Source organism: Pituophis catenifer, unplaced genomic scaffold, assembly GCF_029215685.1.
Source record: "Pituophis catenifer annectens isolate HBS135680 unplaced genomic scaffold, rPitCat1.0.hap2 SCAF_8, whole genome shotgun sequence".
NCBI lineage: Eukaryota > Metazoa > Chordata > Lepidosauria > Squamata > Colubridae > Pituophis > Pituophis catenifer.
The window spans coordinates 44099667-44120178 of record NW_027256888.1 but is presented as its reverse complement, the minus strand read 5'-3'; the positions used below and the strand labels follow the sequence as shown (position 1 = coordinate 44120178).

The window sequence follows — 20512 nt, the reverse complement described above, 5'->3', positions numbered from 1 at the left end:
CATGTGATCACCTTTTGTGACCTTCTGACAAGCAAAGTCAATGAAGTTGTTACTAACTTCACAACTGCAGCAATTCACTTATCAGTTGTAGCAAGAAAGACTGTAAAACTCACCTAATGACTATCTTGCTTAGCAATGGAAATGTTGGGCTCAATTGTGATCATAAGTCGAGGACTACCTGTAAGTAATTCAGAAAGATATCATAAATAATACTGGCAGGTTTCATAAAAAGCTTTTTGAATTTTGCTGTGCATATTTATAATACTTTTAATTCAGACAAGCAAATAAAAGTGCTTCAGTTATGGTCCACATTTGTTCAAAAGTTGGAACTATCTTTTAAATTAAACTAGTCCTACATAGAGGGCAGCTGATATACAGGTAGTCCTTGACTTAACAACAGTTCATTTAGTGACCGTTCAAAGTTAGAACTGCACTGAAAAAGGGACTTATGAATCAGGGGTGGGTTCTACTTACCTTTACTACCAGTTTGCAATGGGGCTGCGCACATGTACAGAAGCGTTCTGATGACGGGGTCGGTGGGTGGAATCTCCCTCCAGTTTTACTACCAGTTCTATAGAACCGGTCTGAACTGGGGGCAACTCACCACTGTTATGAATGTTTTTCACACTTACAACTGTTGCGGCATCCCCATGGTCACGTAATCAAAATTCAGGCACTTGACAACTGGCTCATACTTACGACGATTGCAGTGATCCCGAGGTCATGTGATCCCCTTTTGCGACCTTCTGACAAGCAAAGTCAATGGGGAAGCCAGATTCACTTAACAATGAGTTACCAACTTAACTACTGTGGCAAGAAAAGTCGTAAAAAAAAAATCCACTTAACAAATGTTTCACTTAGCAACATAAATTTTGGGCTCAATTGTGGTCGTAACTTGAGGACTACCTGTAATATAGATGTAATATGAAGTGATTTCCTAATTCCACCAAACTGCTCTGCAGATTATATGATGAGTGTAATATTTTAATATGCCATATATTTTGGGGATATATTTTTTAAAATGATGGTATATTGTTACAAATCACACTAATAAGCATATTGAAAGATATCCAAGTAGCACAGCTAACTGCTAGCCACAATGTGGCTAATGCTTGCTGGGAGAAATAAAGACAAGTATGTGTCAAACAGGTGTCTGTGCAGTAGGTGATTACCTATTTACTACTTTGTTGTTTGCAAAGTAAGGTAATTTTGCCAACATAGTACAGCTTCAGAAAGTAGCTCTCCACTTTTCAATGAGTTTTTTCTTCACTTCACGAGAGTATTAATAGAGGTATTTTTTTAAGCACTGTTGTGCAACCATATAAAGTTTTGTGGTACAATGGGAACATTTAGAAACTTTTTTTCTTATTTATACAGATGCCTTTTGTAACATCAAAAGCCACATTATGTCCCAAGAAGAACTGACTAATGGTCTGACCTGGCTTGGCCTGGGGGAACTGAATTCTAAATAAAGTTTTAACATCTGTCTGACATAGCTTTTGTCGGTATCTATCATTGGGAACAATCACAGGGCTAAGTGAGATGTAATTTAAGTAAACTCCATTTATGTGCACATTTTTAATGAGCAAATAGCAGCAGGAGAATTGGGATAATTATTAGGCTTACAACAGGTGAAAAAATTAAATAATTTTCTGCTCGGATGATAAAAATGTCTTTTTTTCAACATGGACTTTCCTATAATACAAATAAAATGTATAAAATAAGGATTTTCAACATGACCTAGCAGAATGGTTAAATTTCCATTTTTTGATCCATTCCCCCAGACCCAAATAATTTCTGTTTTCCTTTATAAAATGCATGTTAAATGCAAATATGCGTATCACAACATCTTGTTGGTTTGGCTAATAGTCATACATTCTGGTATCTTCCATATGTGACTGTATTTTGATTTCCATAATGGCATATGAAATCCAACCAAACTGGTGGGAAACAGTTTAGAAAAGCCTGGGATGGAAGATAGCTGACAATTGTTGAAAACTATAAGCTGTTATGACTCCGACTCCCGAGCCTGTCTTCATGGAGGAAGAGGATTCAGAAGGTGAGGGGGAAGAAATGACAAGGTCTCCCTCTCCAGGACCCTCCTCTCTGGCAATGCCTCAGGTTCCATCTGAAGGAACAGCCTGGGATGGGCCAGGAGGAAAGCATTTCGGAGCACCCATTGATAGAGAGTGATAATGATGAATCCTGGCTTGATCCCAGGCAGCGTTGGAGGGAGAAGCGTGCGTAGCAAAGGAAGAGGCGTGGGAGGTCCAGGGCCACACCCACAAGGGATAAAAGGGGGCGTGATTACTCGGCAGGCTTTGTGACGGACAAAAGTTTAAACTCTAAAGAGTCACATCGTGAATCCTGCACTTAGGCTCAGATATGTTTTGGACTAAACTCTTGTGGATAATTTGTCGCTCTGGAAACAGACTGCAGATAAGGCCTCTCCTGCTTTTTGGGAGTACTAATTGGACTGGGCTGGCATTTTACAGTTAGCTGCCAGAACTCTCATCTGCCAGGAATTCTGGTCTGTTTATACAATAAATTATTGGCAGGCGTGTTTGATATTGCATTTGTCTGTGTGAGGATGGGGGACAGAACATCAGCCTTGATTTCCTTTTCCTTTCTCAGCTACTTCCAAGATGGATCAAGTGGCTGAAGATACATAGGGATATAACCTGGCAGTTCATTTAGGGGTACTAAATCCCCCATAAGACCTACAAATGATGCAGGAATACAAAATCTGAAAGAACATCAAGTTGATGCTATTCTGGAAAAAAAATAGACAGAAGACAGAAGGGTAAAGGAAAAAATGGAGTAGCATTAAATCAGTTTTCAATTTTTGTATATCTACATAAAATTGGGAATAAAATAAGATAAATTTGAACAAAATACCGTGTATTCCCAAAAATAAGACCCTGTCTTATATTTTTTTGAACCCTGAAATAAACGCTTGGCCTTATTGCCATACGTTCAAAAGCCCGATTGGGCTTATTATCAGGGGATGTCTTATTTGGGGGAAAACAGGGTAAAATGTAGTTTGTCTATGTAGGTTACACTATAGCATGACATTTCTAAAGTGCAATATATTTTCAATATATTATATCAACTTTGAAAAGTAGCAACATATGGCCAAAAATTTCAGCAAGGATTTATATTCGTATTTTTAAGTGCAACTTTAATTAATTTATTCTAATACTATCATGAACTCATCCCACTGCAAGAAAAATATATTGGCTAGAATTTGATAGGGAAGGCTTAGGATATTAAATTTGAAAAGCAATGAATTATATGTTTATATCAATGTACTCTGAAGCCAAAGAAGATTGATCATGGCTCCCTATTATGAGTAGCTCATATTTCTGTAAGTGCTTCAACGTTTGTCTTAAGGTATACAAATATTCTTAAATCATTTAATTTGTTTCATTTGGTTACAATCTATTCAAAGCAGAATAAGAGAAAATAAGTACCAGACTCAATGCTTTTGGAAGAACTCATGGCAAACCAAGATCATGGAATTTACCCTGAAATAAGACTAAATTGTCCCCAGGGATTCACAGGGTTTCTGAAAAGTAAGCAATAGTGAGTTTAGTAATGTTTATTCTTAAATATATATGGATAAGAGAGTCGCTGTAAGTTTTAAAAATAAGAATACTACTGTTTCATTGGGTTTTTTAAAATTTCATACTTATGTATCAAAAGCAATAGTAAACTTTGCAACAAGTCTTGGACATCTCAGGTGACTATTGATTTCCTTATGCTTTTTATCTGAAACTTGTTTGAATGAACTATATTCCTATATTGATTTTTAATCAGGTGGTTGGTGTGGCACAAGCAATCAACAAAAAATCTGGTGGTGGAGCAACATTCACTGAGCAAGATGAGAAGGTATATTTTACAATTTAATTTTTAGTAATAAATGTTACCATGCCATCTAAAGTGCAGACAATTCCGGTAGGAACAAAAGAAGAATTCATTCACCCTTTCTAAACAGAATTTGTGATGAGCATTTGTGGGACATCAGAATTAAAACATGAACAAAAATGGCTCATGGTCTCAACAAGATTCAGTTCTTACTTTTAAAAATGGAAGCCTACATTTAATATTTCACACAAGACTGGGCATTGTCTGCATCTGTTTTTGTGTTTGCAAAATTCACCACAACTCTTTACACTAGAATCAAGTTGCATGTAATATTGGTATTTTAAGACAGATATAAACAGCCCTGTTTGCTAATAAAATACAGTGCTTAGGAATTGGAAATAACAAGCCTCTAAATGCTCAAGCATAATTAAATAATAAAGGTGCTATTAAAATTGGCAAAATATCAGATCATTTCAAAATAGAAATAAAACTGTTAGAAGTTTGGGATTCCAAATCTGAGGATCTTTAGTTATATAGCTTTTAATGTCCAATTTACAGGATTTTGCTGCTTACCTGGCATTTTGTGGAATTGTTCTTCACAATGCTCAGCTCTATGAGACTTCCCTTCTTGAAAATAGACGCAATCAGGTGAGGTAAAAATGTCATATCTATGGGTGTGGTTTGTATAAGGTATACACAGTATTAAAAACACTGTTTTCATGTTTTTTCATGTGCATCAGGTATAGCCAATATGTATGGTATGTTCTTTTGAGTGTACTTGGTGCCATAATTGGTAGCTATTCTTAAAGGGTCAGGAGATTGGCAGTATGCATTGCCATCCTCCTGCATTGAGATCTAACCTTGAAAAATTATGGGATAAGGAAAAAAAGGTTGGGCATATTAGAGAAGGAGATGACAGAAACTACAGAAGTTTAACATAGCAGCTAAGGGCAGGTAAGCATCCTAGTGCTCTACATGCTATAAACATTTCCTCCAAATTGTGACAGTTACAATTTGTCATACGGCCCTTGGGAAAAAGAATTGGGCACCCTGCTGTAGACTCCAACTAAACCTTTATGTTATCAGCTACTAAGGTTGAACTGCAAACATCATTATTCCCAGTAGTGATTTCATCCTACTTTCTATCAACGGATTCATACATAAGCCTAATGATTCCTGACAGACAAAATATGTCAATGTGTCAATGTACTTTGTAGTATGACAGGGAATGGCATTGAGGAGGGAAGTTTAATTCTTCCCTTGTTGGCTGCAATCCCCACCAAAATTCCAATATAGACTACTTTTATGCTGGACTTCACTGGCAATACTTTCTTTCGAAACATAATTGCTGTGGTGAGGCACCAATTGGCTGGAGAGTTCTGCTGCCTGCATGTGACTCATGGACTGGAACATCTATGCCTATTCTAGCTACAGGTATTTCATAACTTACAACCAGTTGCTTAATGTCCCTTCAAACTTACAATGGACTCAAAAACAATTACTTATGACCCATCCTGAAAATTACAACTGCCTCACTACCCCCATGTTCACATGATTGCATTTCAGGCATTTGGCAATCAGCTTGCATTTACGACAGGTTACAACATCCACAGTTGGATTATTGTGTTTTGTAAGATTCTTTGCTGTTTTCCAGAGAAAAAAAAATGGCAGACACCCGTTGCATAAGCTGGAGTCAGACTTACTACTATGTACTTCACTAAACAATTATCATAAAATTGATCATAAAATCAAGTCTGGTCACATGATGACTCAATTTATGACTGCAACAACATACCACCAAAATTACGGGCTCAATTGTGGTTGTAAATCAAGGACTAACTATATTCTGTAATCTTTATTATAACCAGAACATGAGAAGCATCTTGATCCACCAGTCTGAGTTCAACTTTCTCCATTAACCTTGCAATTAGGGACTGTGCCCTCTGGATTCTTTTTTTTTTTTTTTAAATTTATTTATATGCCACCCTTCTCCGGAGACTCAGGGCGGCTTACAGTGCGTTAAGCAATAAGCAATAGCCTTCATACTTTTGTATATTTATACAAAGTCATCTTATTGTCCCCACAAACTGGGTCCTCAATTTACCTACCTTAGAAAGGATGGAAGGCTGAGTCAACCTTGAGCCTGGCAAGATTCGATTTTACTTTAATTGCAGACAGCTGGTGTTAATTCTTTGAACAGAAAGATTGGATTCATAATAGAGCTACTGTGTTCTGAGAAAATGTAATTTTTCCATGTAATTCAGTGTGCAAAAGTAAAAGTAGGAAGAAATTTGGAATGCAGTATATTGCTTCTATTTATGTATTCTTCTTGGGATAGGTCAGATACTTAAAGGGATACAAAAATGAAGGAAGATACAGTCAGAACAACTCTTTCTCCATAGTCATATATTCCATATTCTGGAGTGAGCTTGAGGTGGAATAAATCCTGTTCCTTCCTGTTCTGTAAATTTGTTCAGACACCAAGGCTCCCCAATATGTATTAATAGGGTGTTTACTATAACTGGTAGGGCAGAACTGTTCTTTCAGTATGCTTTGAAGGGTGTGACATCTACCTATGTACTTTGTTAAAGGATTACTTATGTTCTACCACTGTTTACTGAGGGATGTATCTTGGCCTGCCCTTACCCTAACCCTGCAAAAACATGGGTAGGAATCAAATGGGAGGATAGGGCTCCCAAGCTTTCCCAGGATTTTAAAGTTGTTTGCAAAAACTGTCAACATACCAGGCTAAGATCTCCACCAGATCCGAAATTCTGTGTTGCCTTGTTTTCTCAAGCAGTATCTTCTGCTTCTCATTAACAGCATGAGAATTGCTCTTAAAAATGGTTTGATCCACTCATGCTACAATTCATAAATTTTCAGAGAAACTGAATACACATTGACTCAATGAGTTAAATATCCTTAGATATAAGCCCCCAGTAGTTTATGAATATATTTAGTAAAGAATATATTTGATTAAAACAATCAAATATTCTGTTTCAGAAGATAGACAAATGATGTTTTTTGTTTTTCTGCACTTATGAATTCAAATGACTTTATGCTAAGCATTATATTTACCAGTATTAGTTTGCATACTTCCTTTTCTCATCATTTTCAGAAATTGCTTGTTGCTTGCTCTTCAGCAATTAAGAACCTTTGGATTTATAAATTTTACAGTACTGGGTCAGTAACTTCAATCCATACTAAAAGAGGTTTTAAGCACATGTTTAATAAACTTAAAATGGTGGGAAGGAATGAACAGTAAGATGGTGATTATACTGTAGCTTCGAATTTTGAAAGTTATAAATGGAATAAGGATCCAGAAAAAATGAAATAAGATTCTGGAATCCTTCCCATGGGAAAATGCATTTGTTTTGAATTCTTTAAAACAATCATATAAGATAGGACTTTTTTTTTAAAAAAAATGGGAACTAGTAGGAACTGAAGATTATAATTAAAGGAGAAGAACACTCAAACACAACTTACAAATACAGAATACAAAATAGCTAGACTGTCTTTAAAAGATCCTATGGAAGAGGAGCAAGTTTTATCTGGCAACATTGAGACTAATTTGAAAGTGGATTTAAACATGACAAACTACAAGAATGACATGGAAAAAGATGTTGCACTGGATATACAACCCCCCCCCACCCACTAATGTCTTAATAATGAAAAAGAATATATAAATAAACCAAGAGAATGATTGAATAATTTTGCTAAATTGAATTTACAAAACAGGCTTGTAAAGGTTTTGAAGAATTTTGTGAGAATAGAAAGAAAAAACGAAAAGAAATCAAGTTCTAGGACATTATTTGAAGTTATTAAAGATCAAGATTATTAGGAATAAAATTTGAACAAAATTAAAATAGATATGTTATTTCTAGTAACCCTTAATGGACTTTTGTGATGTCATGGGTGAAATGACAACACTTTAAGGATTTGTTTATAGATAAGAGAGGGGATGTGGGAAGAAGAGATCATTTGTTATATTTTAAGAGGAGGTAATAAGTTATTAAAACTGTTTATAGTTTGTTGTGATGAAGAGGGAAGTCATTTCTTTATATATTTCTATTTTTTTCTTTTAGTAGGTATTAGTTTTATCCTTGCAGTTGTAATTTTTAATAAAATTAGCATTAAAAATATTTTGGAAAGCTATCATTGGAATCCATCAGTATCCTTTTGATTGGAGACAGGTCCAATTCCAGAGAAGAATTGGACCTTTCTTAATTTGGTTAAGAAAGATCACCTACTAACTTAAAAGTTTCCATCATGATTTAGTTCCACTGACATTATTAGACTGTGTTTACTGAAGTTGGAAGAAGACCTAGGAGGTGAAATTACATAATGCTGCCCTATCTTTTACAGGCTTGCATTCTTTGCTTTTTACCAAAGCTAAATAAATGGTCATATAGCAGATAATATATATTGATTTGTAGAGAGATAATGCTGAAATTTTCCCTTAGGGGGACCTTAAGTAAACTTTTTGCGGCAGCTAAATAATCTTGCTTCAAAAAAATATCATAGAACCTTTATCATAGCATGCTGTAATATACTATCTTCAACTTTACAGGAATGAAAATCCTAATAGACATGGGTTGTTATGCTGCTGATTTTATTGTGAATGCACCATGTGTATTTAACACACTTCAAAAAAAATTCCCTAGTAGATAAGACCAATTCTGTACTTCCTTTCTTTTCAATCAGTTTGAAGTTGCAAATTCTGTTTCAGAGACTATATTATTAGGGAGCAAACAAGACAGTTATTGTCCAACCTGACTAAAAATAAATAAAGTAATTTGGGAATTATTATCTAAAACGTTACGTTGTTTTGTAATTGTGTTTTTATTTTTATGTCCTTGCATATACCTTAAAATGTAGCTATTAGTTATAAGTATTCAAACTTTTAGCAGTGTACTATTGGTATTTTATTGCTTCACTATATTCGTCTTTCTTCTTATGTTAATTAAGTCTTTTGATAGATTTCCATTAGTACTCTGTAAATTCTACTGTATAACTGTATAGTTTTCTAGATAGTGACCATAATGAAGACATTCTGTTCTGTTTCACATTATAAATTGAATGCTATTTTTCTTTGATAGAAATTCAGAATATAAATCTAATATCAATCTAATTTCTTTAGTGTCCTTTTTCTCCTCCTATTCTCTTCCTAATATCTGGTAAATATTTATAGTTGTTCAGAATCTTAACATTATATGAATAATGTTAGAAATTTATGACTCCTTGGGTCGTTGTTTTCAAAGATATTTCCTTACCAAATTCCTCAATCCCTTTAACAATAGTAGATATACTAATATAATTGAAAAGTTCTTAAAAAGTGAGGGAGATTAGAGAGGTATCTGCCTTGAAAATAGCCCGTGTAGAATTGTACAGCACTATCAAAACATCATGAATTGATCACAGGAAATGTTTTATGCCATTTTATATGATGTCAAAAAATGATTTGACAAAATTTGCCAAATTTCAATTCTATGGGAGTTATGGTTCCCAGATTTTGACACATTTTGTACTTTAGCTCATCTGAGGTATCTTGGTTCAAAATGTTTGCTCTATGATGCACCATTTTTCCCAGTTTAAGGTTACTCTTTCAGCCCAACATATTGCACAAGATTCTTATTGTGGAAGTAAAATTGAGGGTTTTTTTTTTTTTTTTTTTTTTACATAGGCTGCCTTGAATTCCTGGGGGAAAGAAGAATGATCAATCTAATAAACTAGTGAACAATTTTTCTTAGCACCAAATAATGCCAACTGGAAGATGTCCCTTTTATTGTGCCGAATAATACTATAGTAGAACACAAATTCTATAGCAGGGATCTCCAACCTTGGCAACTTTAAGCCTGGCGGACTCCAACTCAAGTTGAAGTCAAGTTGAAGTCTGCCAGGCTTAAAGTTGCCAAGGTTGGAGACCTCTGGTCTATAGGAATATAAGGGCCTCTTCCTGAAGAAAGTGATATATAGTTTCTGTAGGAAGGAGACTGTGTAGATGCTCTGTAAAGTCAAAATGTACACAGTTCTGGGAAAAAATGTAAGTGTAAAACTGTCATCAATATGTGGGCAGAGATCTTGTAAAGTTCATGCTGTTCAAATTGCAAAGAATAATTCATTCTTTCTTTACATTAATGCCATCATATGGTTTTCTCAAAAAGAATCCTGGAGTTACTGGATCTACCTTCAAGATGATTAAAATGAGCTTAATGTGACATATTAATTTTTTTCTTTTGTTGCAGGTACTTCTTGATCTTGCCAGTTTAATATTTGAAGAACAGCAATCATTAGAAGTCATTTTGAAGAAGATAGCTGCCACTATAATTTCCTTCATGCAAGTGCAAAAGTGCACCATTTTCATAGTGGATGAAGACTGTTCAGTAAGTACGGACCCTGACTGTATTCTCAACTGGCTAATTGTCAATTGTGTCAATGGCAAAATGTGTATCTGCACAATCACATATACTGGTAGTGTTCAGCCAGTTGGACTGGTCAACAGTTATTGATGTCTTGTTAAACCCTAATATGACTACTATATGGTAACGAATATCCTTAGATAGTATTCAGAAGCCTGATATGAAATTAAGCTGCCAACCACAATATAATATTAAAAACATATGATGCCCATGTTGAAAGGCCAGCACTAATAGCAAATTGGTTATGGGTACAATTTAAGGTTTTGCATTGACCTTTTGCATCCTAATAGACTTGGGCTTGACTGTTAGAGACGGCTAATGTTAACATGATCCTACTCAACCAAGGTCAACCAGAGAAGCCTATTCAAGATGCTGGCATTTCCCAGATTTGTTACTCTGATTCATTAGAAAGAACTCTCTTGTATGGAAGCTACAGAAAGTAGACTTTGGGAATTGAACAGTTTTTAAAATTATTAGTAATATGAAATAACCTTTTTTTAAAAAAGGTAGCATATGAATCATCAGCATATTAAACATACATACTCGTTATGTAGTAAATTAAATTGAGCCTAATATACTGTATAAGTTAGAAAAATTGGTATAAACATTATAATATGCCAGTTTTGTTTATCCTGGGTCTTAAAATGCTTTATAAAATACAGTAAACCATTGATAGTTTTTTGAAGTCATTTTTCACAAGGCAGAAAATAAATGATTTGTGCTTTTTACAATATAAACAATTTTACTAAACATTTTAAGTAAGCCCAAACTCTGTTCTCATATTTAGGATTCATTTTCCAGTGTCTTTCACATGGAATATGAAGAAACAGAAGATTCCAGTGAGACCCATAAAAGGTAAAAGGATGATATCCAAGAGATTTTCATGGCTTTACACAAAGACTTTTCCTTAGTAGACTTTTCCTAAAATCCATCAGAGTTCAGCACTCAGAAACATGACAATACAATCCCATTTAAAATGATAGATAGCTTGTACATTGCACTAATTTCAGTAAGATTAGCAAAGGGACGCAGTGTTCATTTTGATCAGCCTTAACAGATGGAGCAGTTGGAGATGGAGCCTGTACATCTTTTTCTTCTTTTTTTGACAATGTATCACTTTATCTTCAATCAGTTTTCAATCTTGGCAACTTTAAGACTTGTGGACTTTAACTCCCAGAATTCCTCAGCCAGCAAGTCTTAAAGTTGCCAAGGTTGGAGACCCCTGCTTTACACCAACAATTTGTGGGTGGCCCCAACCTATAACTACTTTTTATGTGTGCTGACTAACTCCTCCAACATAAAATTCACACTTAGAAATGTGGAGAGGGAAGTAAGAGATACAGAGAAGCCTGCCATTAATTCTGCAGAGGGCATTCTGTGGCCAGTAAACCTTCTGCTCTGAAAGATCCTGAACCTTAGCTTAGAAGGCAACTTCCCAGTGCTTTCTTTTTCTTTTTTTCCTTCATGCTGGAGCTCAGTGGCTGCCATCTAGTGGCATTATAGGTACCCTGGCATCTACTGTATGGGTCTTGTGTTGCTCACCCCCTTGCTAGCACTTCTTGTATCTGATCTTCAGTTCTTCATCGATTTATTAACTTCATTGCTATGAGTGGTTCTAAAACTATAATAAACAGATAGAAATATATTAAAGAAATGACTTGCTTTTTCTCCAGGAATTCAAGGTCATGTACATGCTACTCCTTCCTCAAACCTACAGTCTTGGGGGAGAGGTTGAGTAGAGAAATAATGAGTGGCCCAAAGTCACCCAGGTAGCTTGTACCCAGGTTTCCCCAGTCATAGTCTACCATGCTAACCATCATGTCACATGGACTCATTGAAAGGGACTTGTCCCTCTAATTCTTCTGTGAATCAGATCTGTACATCCAAGAAATCCATTCAGCTTCTCCATTTTTATTACTTAACTCTTCAGCATTCTTAACCAATTGTTTAAATTGGTTAAGTTCTAGTTTTGTTGGTTGAATAAGTTACTAACTAATGCAATTATATTTGTTGTGTTCCATCAGAATGAAAGGAGCTATCAATTAGATGCATTTAATGCTGAAATGTCAACCAGCCTTGTTGAGTTGCTTGGACATTTACAACCTGAGTAAACTATGAATTCTTATTTCAAGGAGGCCTGAAAATTAATTTTTCTAAAAAACAGAACTACACAGACCAATATTTTGTCTAATATAATACCTCATATGCATTATAAAAAGTCCTTTTTGTAGCAAACAAATAGAAGGATAGAATGATTCAAACAGAAAACAGTTAATAATAGCAGATTTATGAAACATTAGTCATGGCAGAAAGATGCTTTGAAACTGTTTATTTTTATTTTCCATAACAGTCAAAAGAGCTTTAGAATCTTGAGTCTTCAAAACTCTCTCGTGGTCTGCCCAGTGAACAGTGATATAGATGCATCAAATTTAAATGGAAGATTATCAAGTCAATGCAAAAGTATAGATAAAAGTATAGAATACAGGTAGACTTTGACTTGTAGCTATTTGTTTAGTGACCAATCAAAGTTACAACAGTTCTGAGAAAAGCGACTTGTGACCAGTTTTCATACTTGCAACCACTGCAAAAATCCTCAAAGGTCACAAAATCAAAATTGAGCACTTGTCAACTGGCATGTATTCATGACACTGTCCCAGGGTCATGTGATCATCATTTGTAACCTTCCCAACTGGCTTCCGACAAGCAATGATCAATGGGGGAAGCTTAAGAACTGCATGATTCACTTAACAAATGCAGTGATTTGTTTAACAAATGTGGTAAACAGTTGTAAAATGGGGCACAACTGACTTAACAACTGCCTTGCTTAGCTACAGAAATTTTGAGCTCAATTGTGGTTGTAAGTAGTACCAAAACAACAATGAAACTGCTAAAATGTAGAGTTAAAATGAATTTGGTATTTTCTTTAGAGCAAATGTCTGTTTTGAAGAAAATATTTGTACCAATCAGCAAAGCTATTAAGAATATCAAGTTAATTATTCAGAAATCATGTTTCAGGATTTTGATGAGGGCATTGCAGAACTCTTTATTTTGTTCTTAAAATCTTGGAGAAGACATAGTTAAGGAATTAGATATCTAAGATCTGCCATCTTTTACCTTTGAGCTTTCAGGCCTGCCACAATTTCTACTGTGGGAAAAGGGGAGGGGGGAATTGTATGGAGTGTGGATGGTATGTAGTCAAAATAACATTCTTTCAAAAAAGTCAAGGCCGCTTTGCCCTGCAGCTGCCATGGGATGATTGGGAGGCATCTTCAGTTTCGGAGGATGCCTGACTGGATCATGTGATGGACATGTGGGTGCTAGGCAGGGGCTTGAACTTTCTTTTGGGTGAGGAAAACCCGGAAACTCTCAGATTCAGGTTTTCCCAGTTGTGTCAATATGACATTTCTAATAAAATATAGCTTTAAGAAATTCCAAGCCTCAGAGTTTTATTTCGTTGCGGGTGTTACTTGGAACCCTGACATGTGACAGCTATTCCAATAATGCTTCTAAATACTGATTCAGTATATTAATAATATCCTTTGGGATGACCTTTTTAAAATGTAAAATGTTGCTTTTAACATATTTATGGTTAGGGACTTCAAAAGATAGATGTAGCTAGGAACAGACTAAAGACAGATTAGAGAGGCAGGTGTATATACATCTTCCCACAGGATTCAGAGGAATTTCATGAAAATAAAGATTATGTTGAAGGTTATCATGTCTACTTCCCAAAGAACATATTACAGGTAGTCCTTGACTTACAGCAGTTCATTTAGTGACTGTTCAAAGTTACGTTATTACTGAAAAAAGTGACTTATGAATGCTTTTCACACTTATGACTGTTGTAACACCCCATGGTCACGTGTTTTACATTTGGATGCTTGACAGCTGACTCACATTTATGACAGATGGAGTGTCCCTGAGTCCTGTGATCGTCTTTTGTGACCTTCTAACAAGCAAATGAGGAAACCAGATTCACTTAACAATTGTGTTACTAATTTAACAGCTGCTCTGATTCACTTAACAAATGTGACAACAAAAGTCACAAAATGGGGCAAAACTCACTTAACAAATTTCTCACTTAACATAAATTTTGGGCTCAATTGTGGTTGTAAATTGAGGACTATCTGTACTTAAACTACTGAATGGAAAATTACTGGATTGAGCATCATAGCCACTAGAATACCAGACTTCAAGCATAGTAGCTGTATCCAAAGCTTTCATAAGAAATCTAGCACTGTTTGGAACATTGGCAATTGATACAACATGCTTTTCATATGCTTAGTTGACCATTAGGGGTGACATGATAGCAGTATTCCAATATCTCAGGGGCTGCCACAAAGAATAGGGAGTCAAGCTATTCTCCAAAGCACCTGAGGGCAAGACAAGAAGCAATGGGTAGAAACTAATCAAGGAGAGAAGCAACTTAGAACTAAGGAGAAATTTCCTGACAATTAGAACAATTAATCAGTGGAACAATTTGCCTTCAGAAGTTGTGAATGTTCCAACTCTGGAAGTTTTTAAGAAGATATTGGATAACCATCTGTCTGAAGTGGTGTAGGGTTTACTGCCTACGCAGGGGGTTGGACTAAAAGACCTCCAAGGTCCCTTCCAACTCTGTTATTCTGTTTTGTTATTAAAATTTGTTTCTAAACTAATTTTAGAATTAATGTAGTGAACTGAGTCCATTTCTTTTTATATCTTGACAGAGACAATGATACAAACCAAATTAATTATATGTATGCCCAGTATGTCAAGAATACTATGGAGCCTCTTAATATTCCACACGTGCGCCAAGACAAAAGATTTCCTTGGACAGTAAGTAACATGAGCTAACATACAAAAATTGAATGGGCAAATGGTTTTTACTACTTTGTCATACCATTGTTTGTAGTCAATCTGCATGAATTTATTGCTGCAACTAACTAGGGGTTCCACTGTTTCTTCAGCTTTACAGAATGGCATTTGCAAATTGATTTGTCTTCTCAATTCTGGTTTTGTATACATTCGTTCTTAAGGATTGATTTTGTGCAACCAGAATTAGCTCCTCTGTCTCCTTTCCTGATCTTAGTAATTGCCAGGCCTTGTTGCCTTGTTGTTATCTACTTTGCTGGCTAAATTTGTTTTTGTTTTTTTGCATACTGGCCATGTAATACTTTGCCTTACCATCTTGGTAGGCTTGAGTCTACTACTTAAGCTGTATATCTAATTACTGGAATCGCCTAAGTATTAATTGCCTTGATGGTATTTCCTCCACTGAGTTTGGACTTTAAGATCTCCTTCACTGTCATGATGTATTCACTTCTAATCTTCTTGACTTCAGTGTGTGTGATGTTGTTTTAAGGATATCTATGAATCTGCAATGAACCTCTTCATACAGACTCTTATGTTATTTCCATAGGGCATTTTGATTCTTTCGGTGTTCATTATTTTCTCCTATTAACAGGAAGGGTGGCACATTTTTTCTGTCCCAATTCCATTGCAATATCTTGGCTATATTGTATGCATGAACAGTATTGAGCAACAATTCTACTTCAGATTATCTTTTCCTACATATATATATCTATGGATATTCCCAGTCATCCTTTTTCCATATAGCTTCAGACAGTGGTGAAATCCAAATTTGTTTACTACCAGTTCTGTGGGCATGGCTTGGTGGGTGTGGCAGGGGAAGGATACTGCAAAATCTCCATTCCCACCACACCCCAGAGGAAGGTTACTGCAAAATCCCCATTCCCTCCCCACTCCTGGGAGAAGGATATTGCAAAATCTCCATTCCTACCCCATTCTGGGGCCAGCCAAAGGTGGTATTTGTCAGTTCTCCGAACTACTCAAAATTTCCGCTATCGGTTCTCCAAACTACTCAAAATTTCCGTTACCGATTCTCCCGAACCTGTTAGAACCTGCTGGATTTCACTCCGGTTTCAGATCATGTAAAAGAGATAGGATTGCTTGACAGCTGTTTTTGATGTTTGATAGCCATGGTCTAACTTGTTCAGTATTGTTGACAGAGGAATCATGCAATGACACATAGTAGTGGTAATAGTGAGTCTCCTTGAAAGATTCATCTCTTGATATTTACCTCTCCCAGTGTATTACCATTGACCAGTACTGTGATGTTGATCCTTGCTCAAAGCTTCCAATGTTTCTACTGAATGCTATTATTTGAAGGCACTTATCCAATCATGTGCCTTCTTGTAATCAACCTAAACTAAATTTTAATTGGGCTTTAGTTTTCATGTCCAAGGGAGTTCTAGAACTCAAAGTCTCCTGATTTCTAGGCCAGTTCTATAAGCTACACTATGCTCTCTTATGTAGTTAACAAAGTAATATGTTTTGTTTTTTCCTTAACAGAATGAATGTTCTGACTGTACAAATCAGCACATTGAAAGCTTGCTCTGCACACCTATAAAAAATGGAAAGAAGAATAAAGTGATAGGTATAACATTTTGAAGTTTTCAGTTTTGCTTCAGTTCATGCACTTAGGTGGGATTTTATTCCCACTGGAAATTGAAAGAAAAGCAATGTGTGAAGTTTCTAAGATCATTCTTCACTAACAACCTATCCTTGTACATAGCCACATGCAATGAAAACAAATGAATTTAGCGTTAAGGTGTCATAAGGATAAATTTGGTACACTGACCTAAAATAGGTATTTTTGGAAAATAAGTGGATAAATATAAATATACCCTTCCAAATGAGATGCTTTGGATTAGGGAATTTGGGGCTACAGAAGAATGTCCTGGTTTGTGTAGAATTAGGAAACAAACAATAGTAGTTTTCCTATAGGAAAAAATACTTCATTTTCTGCAAAGTGGAGCATCTAAAGTTAGCTGATGATGTTGGCTCAGTACAATTCCACCTGAGCAGTGGTTTCTGAAATTTAGAACGGTGTGGGCTGTGGCTTGGAGCACTATCCTCTATGTCAGGGGTGTCAAACTCGATTTCATTGAGGGCCACATCAAGGTTATGTTTGACCTCAGGGAGACCGGGGGGGGGGCATGGCTGGGATGGGCGTGGCCAGCTCAACGTCACTCGTGTCGGGGATGCCTATGGTGACCTGAGCATTCTGCCAGCAAAAATGGGCTCCCAAGCACTGTTTTTGGCTGCAACAGTCTCCTGCAGCCCTCTGCCAAAGAAAACAGAGCTTAGGAGCCCGTTTTCACTGGCAGAGGCACTGTGGGCTGATCCTTTGCTGTTTCCAGGGTGGCCCTGCGGGCCAGATCTAAGCACTCCGTGGCCAGATCCAGCCCCCGGACCTTGAGTTTAACACCCCTGCTCTATGCCAACAATAAGTTTGGACTCACAGAATCCTGAGCAGATGGAAGATAGTCACTAACGCTAGGCTAGAACTTAAAAGGTCATGGACTACTACTATAGATAAGATCAATCTACTATTAATAAACTTTATTTTTTTGGCAAGAAAACAATATGTTTGGACTTTTGTTTCGCTTGTCCCATATTATGTGCTGACATAAAGTGCAAAACGGTTTTTTTTTAAGAAATTTTCTTATGAAAATGGAAGGCATCTTTGGATCAAATATGCCACTTTTATTGTTGTAAGCATTGTCATTTTTTAAAAGAAAAATTTGGATTGTTCTGCTGTCTTACAGATATTAAGTTACAGACTTACCATGGCAAGCTTTACCCAGCTGTTTCTGAGAAACACTGAAGTTGTGCTAGATAGCTGATTTTTATTGCCCTAACCCTTCAGGTCTTCACTGTTAAGGCAGTTAAGGCTTACTTAGATGGGTCAGAGTGAGCAAAGCTCCGCTTTGTAGAATACAACTCGTTTTACTTCTGAATGCCATTGAATTATTTTGTTTTGTATTTTTGTATAATGATTTCATATATTCCCCAGAGTCACATTGTTTGAGTCAGACGGTCATATAAATATTCTAAATAAATAAGTAATAAGTTTTGAAAATGTAAAAATTAGCATGCATATAAGATTAGCATGAATAAAAATAAAATTAGCATAAATGGTCACTTGGTGATCCTATCTTATTCTCAGATAAGAGCCTGATAGTACAGTGGACTAAAGCACTGTTATTAATATCTGCTGCTTGCAATTACTGCAAGTTCAAATCTCACCAGGCTCAAGGTTGACTCAGCCTTCCATCCTTTCAAAGGTAGGTAAAATGAGGACCCAGACTGTGGGGGCAATAAGCTGACTTTGTATAAATTACAAAAGTATGAAGGGTGGCATATAAATTTTTTTAAAAAGCAAAAAAAAAAAAAAGCAAAGCTCAGTATCTTTGAGCTATACCAAATGCCAGTGAAGCAATTAAAGTGTTGGACTAGGATTGAGGCTACCCAGATTCAGTGTCATTTATCAAAAATCACTGGATGACTTTGGATCAGTTATTCTTCTACAGTCCGACTGGCATCATAGGTTTGTTGTGGGATAAAGGGGAGGAAGGTCTCATATAAGCACCTTGGAGTTATTGAAGGAAAAGAATAGTATTAAATAAACAAGAAAGCACTTGATATTTTAATTTTTAATTATTAAAACTTCTAATTTCAATAGCAGTATTTTGCCATTTAGTTTGCTTCTGGGATGCTTATAATTGACTTTCATGAGTGTGTACCTGTACTTTCATTAGTAGTGTCTTTTGGATCAATATGGACAATTTCAGCCACTTTCTTAACAAAATACTTTTAAACAGGACTTAAATTGAAAGATGGTCAGTGATCTGTGATGAGATCATGTACTCTTAGTTAAACTACAATTCTTAGTTAAACTACAATTCTATAGATTCTATAGATCTGTTGTACTTCCACATAATAGTGTTTCCAAAATAGATTCCTAAGTGAGGAGAAGTGCTACATTAAGCACTCACCGTGAATGATATCAAGAGACCTACTTGAATGTAGCAGATAATTGTAACCAATTGGTTAATTAGTTAATAAACTACTGATATTTTTTCTGCAGTTAAAATGCAGATTAATATGCAGATAATTTGAAATTTTCAAATAAGAATGCCAAAGTCCTGGGTGTGCTAACTTCATATTCATTACAGCATTTTGGCACTCTTATAAACATTTAATGAGTTTGTAAAGGACAAATTGTCTTTAGGGATTTCATCAAACTAAAGCTCTATTAATAGCAAAAGCCAAGAAGAAAATTAAGACTTGGGAGGGGTAGATATTATAATGTTCAGTTTGATGTTTTGTTTACAGCAAACCCCTATACCTATATAAGGAGAAGGAAGTACCATTGACTCAAATGAAGCTAGCTAATTTTTTTTTTGAAGTATGTAAACCCATGAAGTATGTAAATACATGAAGATTCAAAACTAAACTTCTACTTTCACATAGCCTGAATTAATTTTCTTTAAAATGTTGTGGCTGACTAGCACAATATGTAATTTTTGTTTGAATCCCTAGCCCATTTAAAAGTTTAAATGATAGATTTCTAATTATTCTTTCTGAAGAAAAAAATACAATTTTAATATAAATGTGTGACTATTACTGTTTTAACCATTCAGTTGTGTCTGACTCTTGGTGACTTTATAGGCCAGTGATGTCTAACCATTTTGCCATCGCGTGCCAGGAGAGTGGGGGGCGGGGGAGGATCGCATGCGCATGTGCACATGAGCCCACACCGATAATTCTATGCGCCCTGCCCTGCGCATGTGCGCGCAATCTTCCCTCCCCCCCCCGCTCCTGGCACACTATGGCCTGGTAGATCCGTTTTTTTTTTTTGTTACTTGGCTCCAGATCCTCTCTATTTATCTGGAAAGGGTGAAAACAGTCTTTCTCATTCCCTCAGAGGCCCTCCAAAGGCCTGAAACAGCCCATTTCCCAATTCCCGGTATGACCGGAAGTGATGTTTTTTGCTGTCCCCAGCCTCCAGAGCCTCTCTAGGAGTCTCTAGGAGCCCCTTTAGGAGTCTCTGGAGGCTGGGGACAGCAAAAAACGTCACTTCCTGTCCCATCAGGAGTTGGGAAATGGGCCATTTTAGGCCTTTGGAGGGTCTCCGAGGGAGTGGGAAAGGCTGTTTTCACCCTCCGCAGATGCATAGAGAGGATCTGGAGCCAGGTAAGAAAGAAAAATGGGCTTTCCTCTCCTACCCAGGCCTTCTGGAGGCAGGAAACGGCCTGTTTCCCTACTTCTGGTGGGCCCAGAAGGCCCGAAAATCAGCTGGCTGGTGCGCGCATGCGCCCCAGAGCTGAACTGGCGTGCCCACTTATATGGCTATGCGTGCCACCTGTGGCACGCAT

The 20512-nt window shown here is 36.4% G+C and overlaps 1 protein-coding gene across 2 annotated transcripts in view; it reads left to right on the top strand.

Moving 5' to 3' along the window:
- The window catches only part of PDE5A (phosphodiesterase 5A), a 71283-nt gene that overhangs the window by 29195 nt on the left and 21576 nt on the right, over positions 1–20512 (top strand). For both annotated transcript variants that reach the window (XM_070948125.1, XM_070948126.1), the window contains exons 4-9: positions 3820–3891; positions 4426–4515; positions 10113–10250; positions 11074–11141; positions 14996–15104; positions 16641–16725. In XM_070948125.1, the coding sequence (XP_070804226.1) occupies positions 3820–3891; positions 4426–4515; positions 10113–10250; positions 11074–11141; positions 14996–15104; positions 16641–16725 (562 nt within the window). The remainder of the gene's footprint in view (positions 1–3819; positions 3892–4425; positions 4516–10112; positions 10251–11073; positions 11142–14995; positions 15105–16640; positions 16726–20512) is intronic.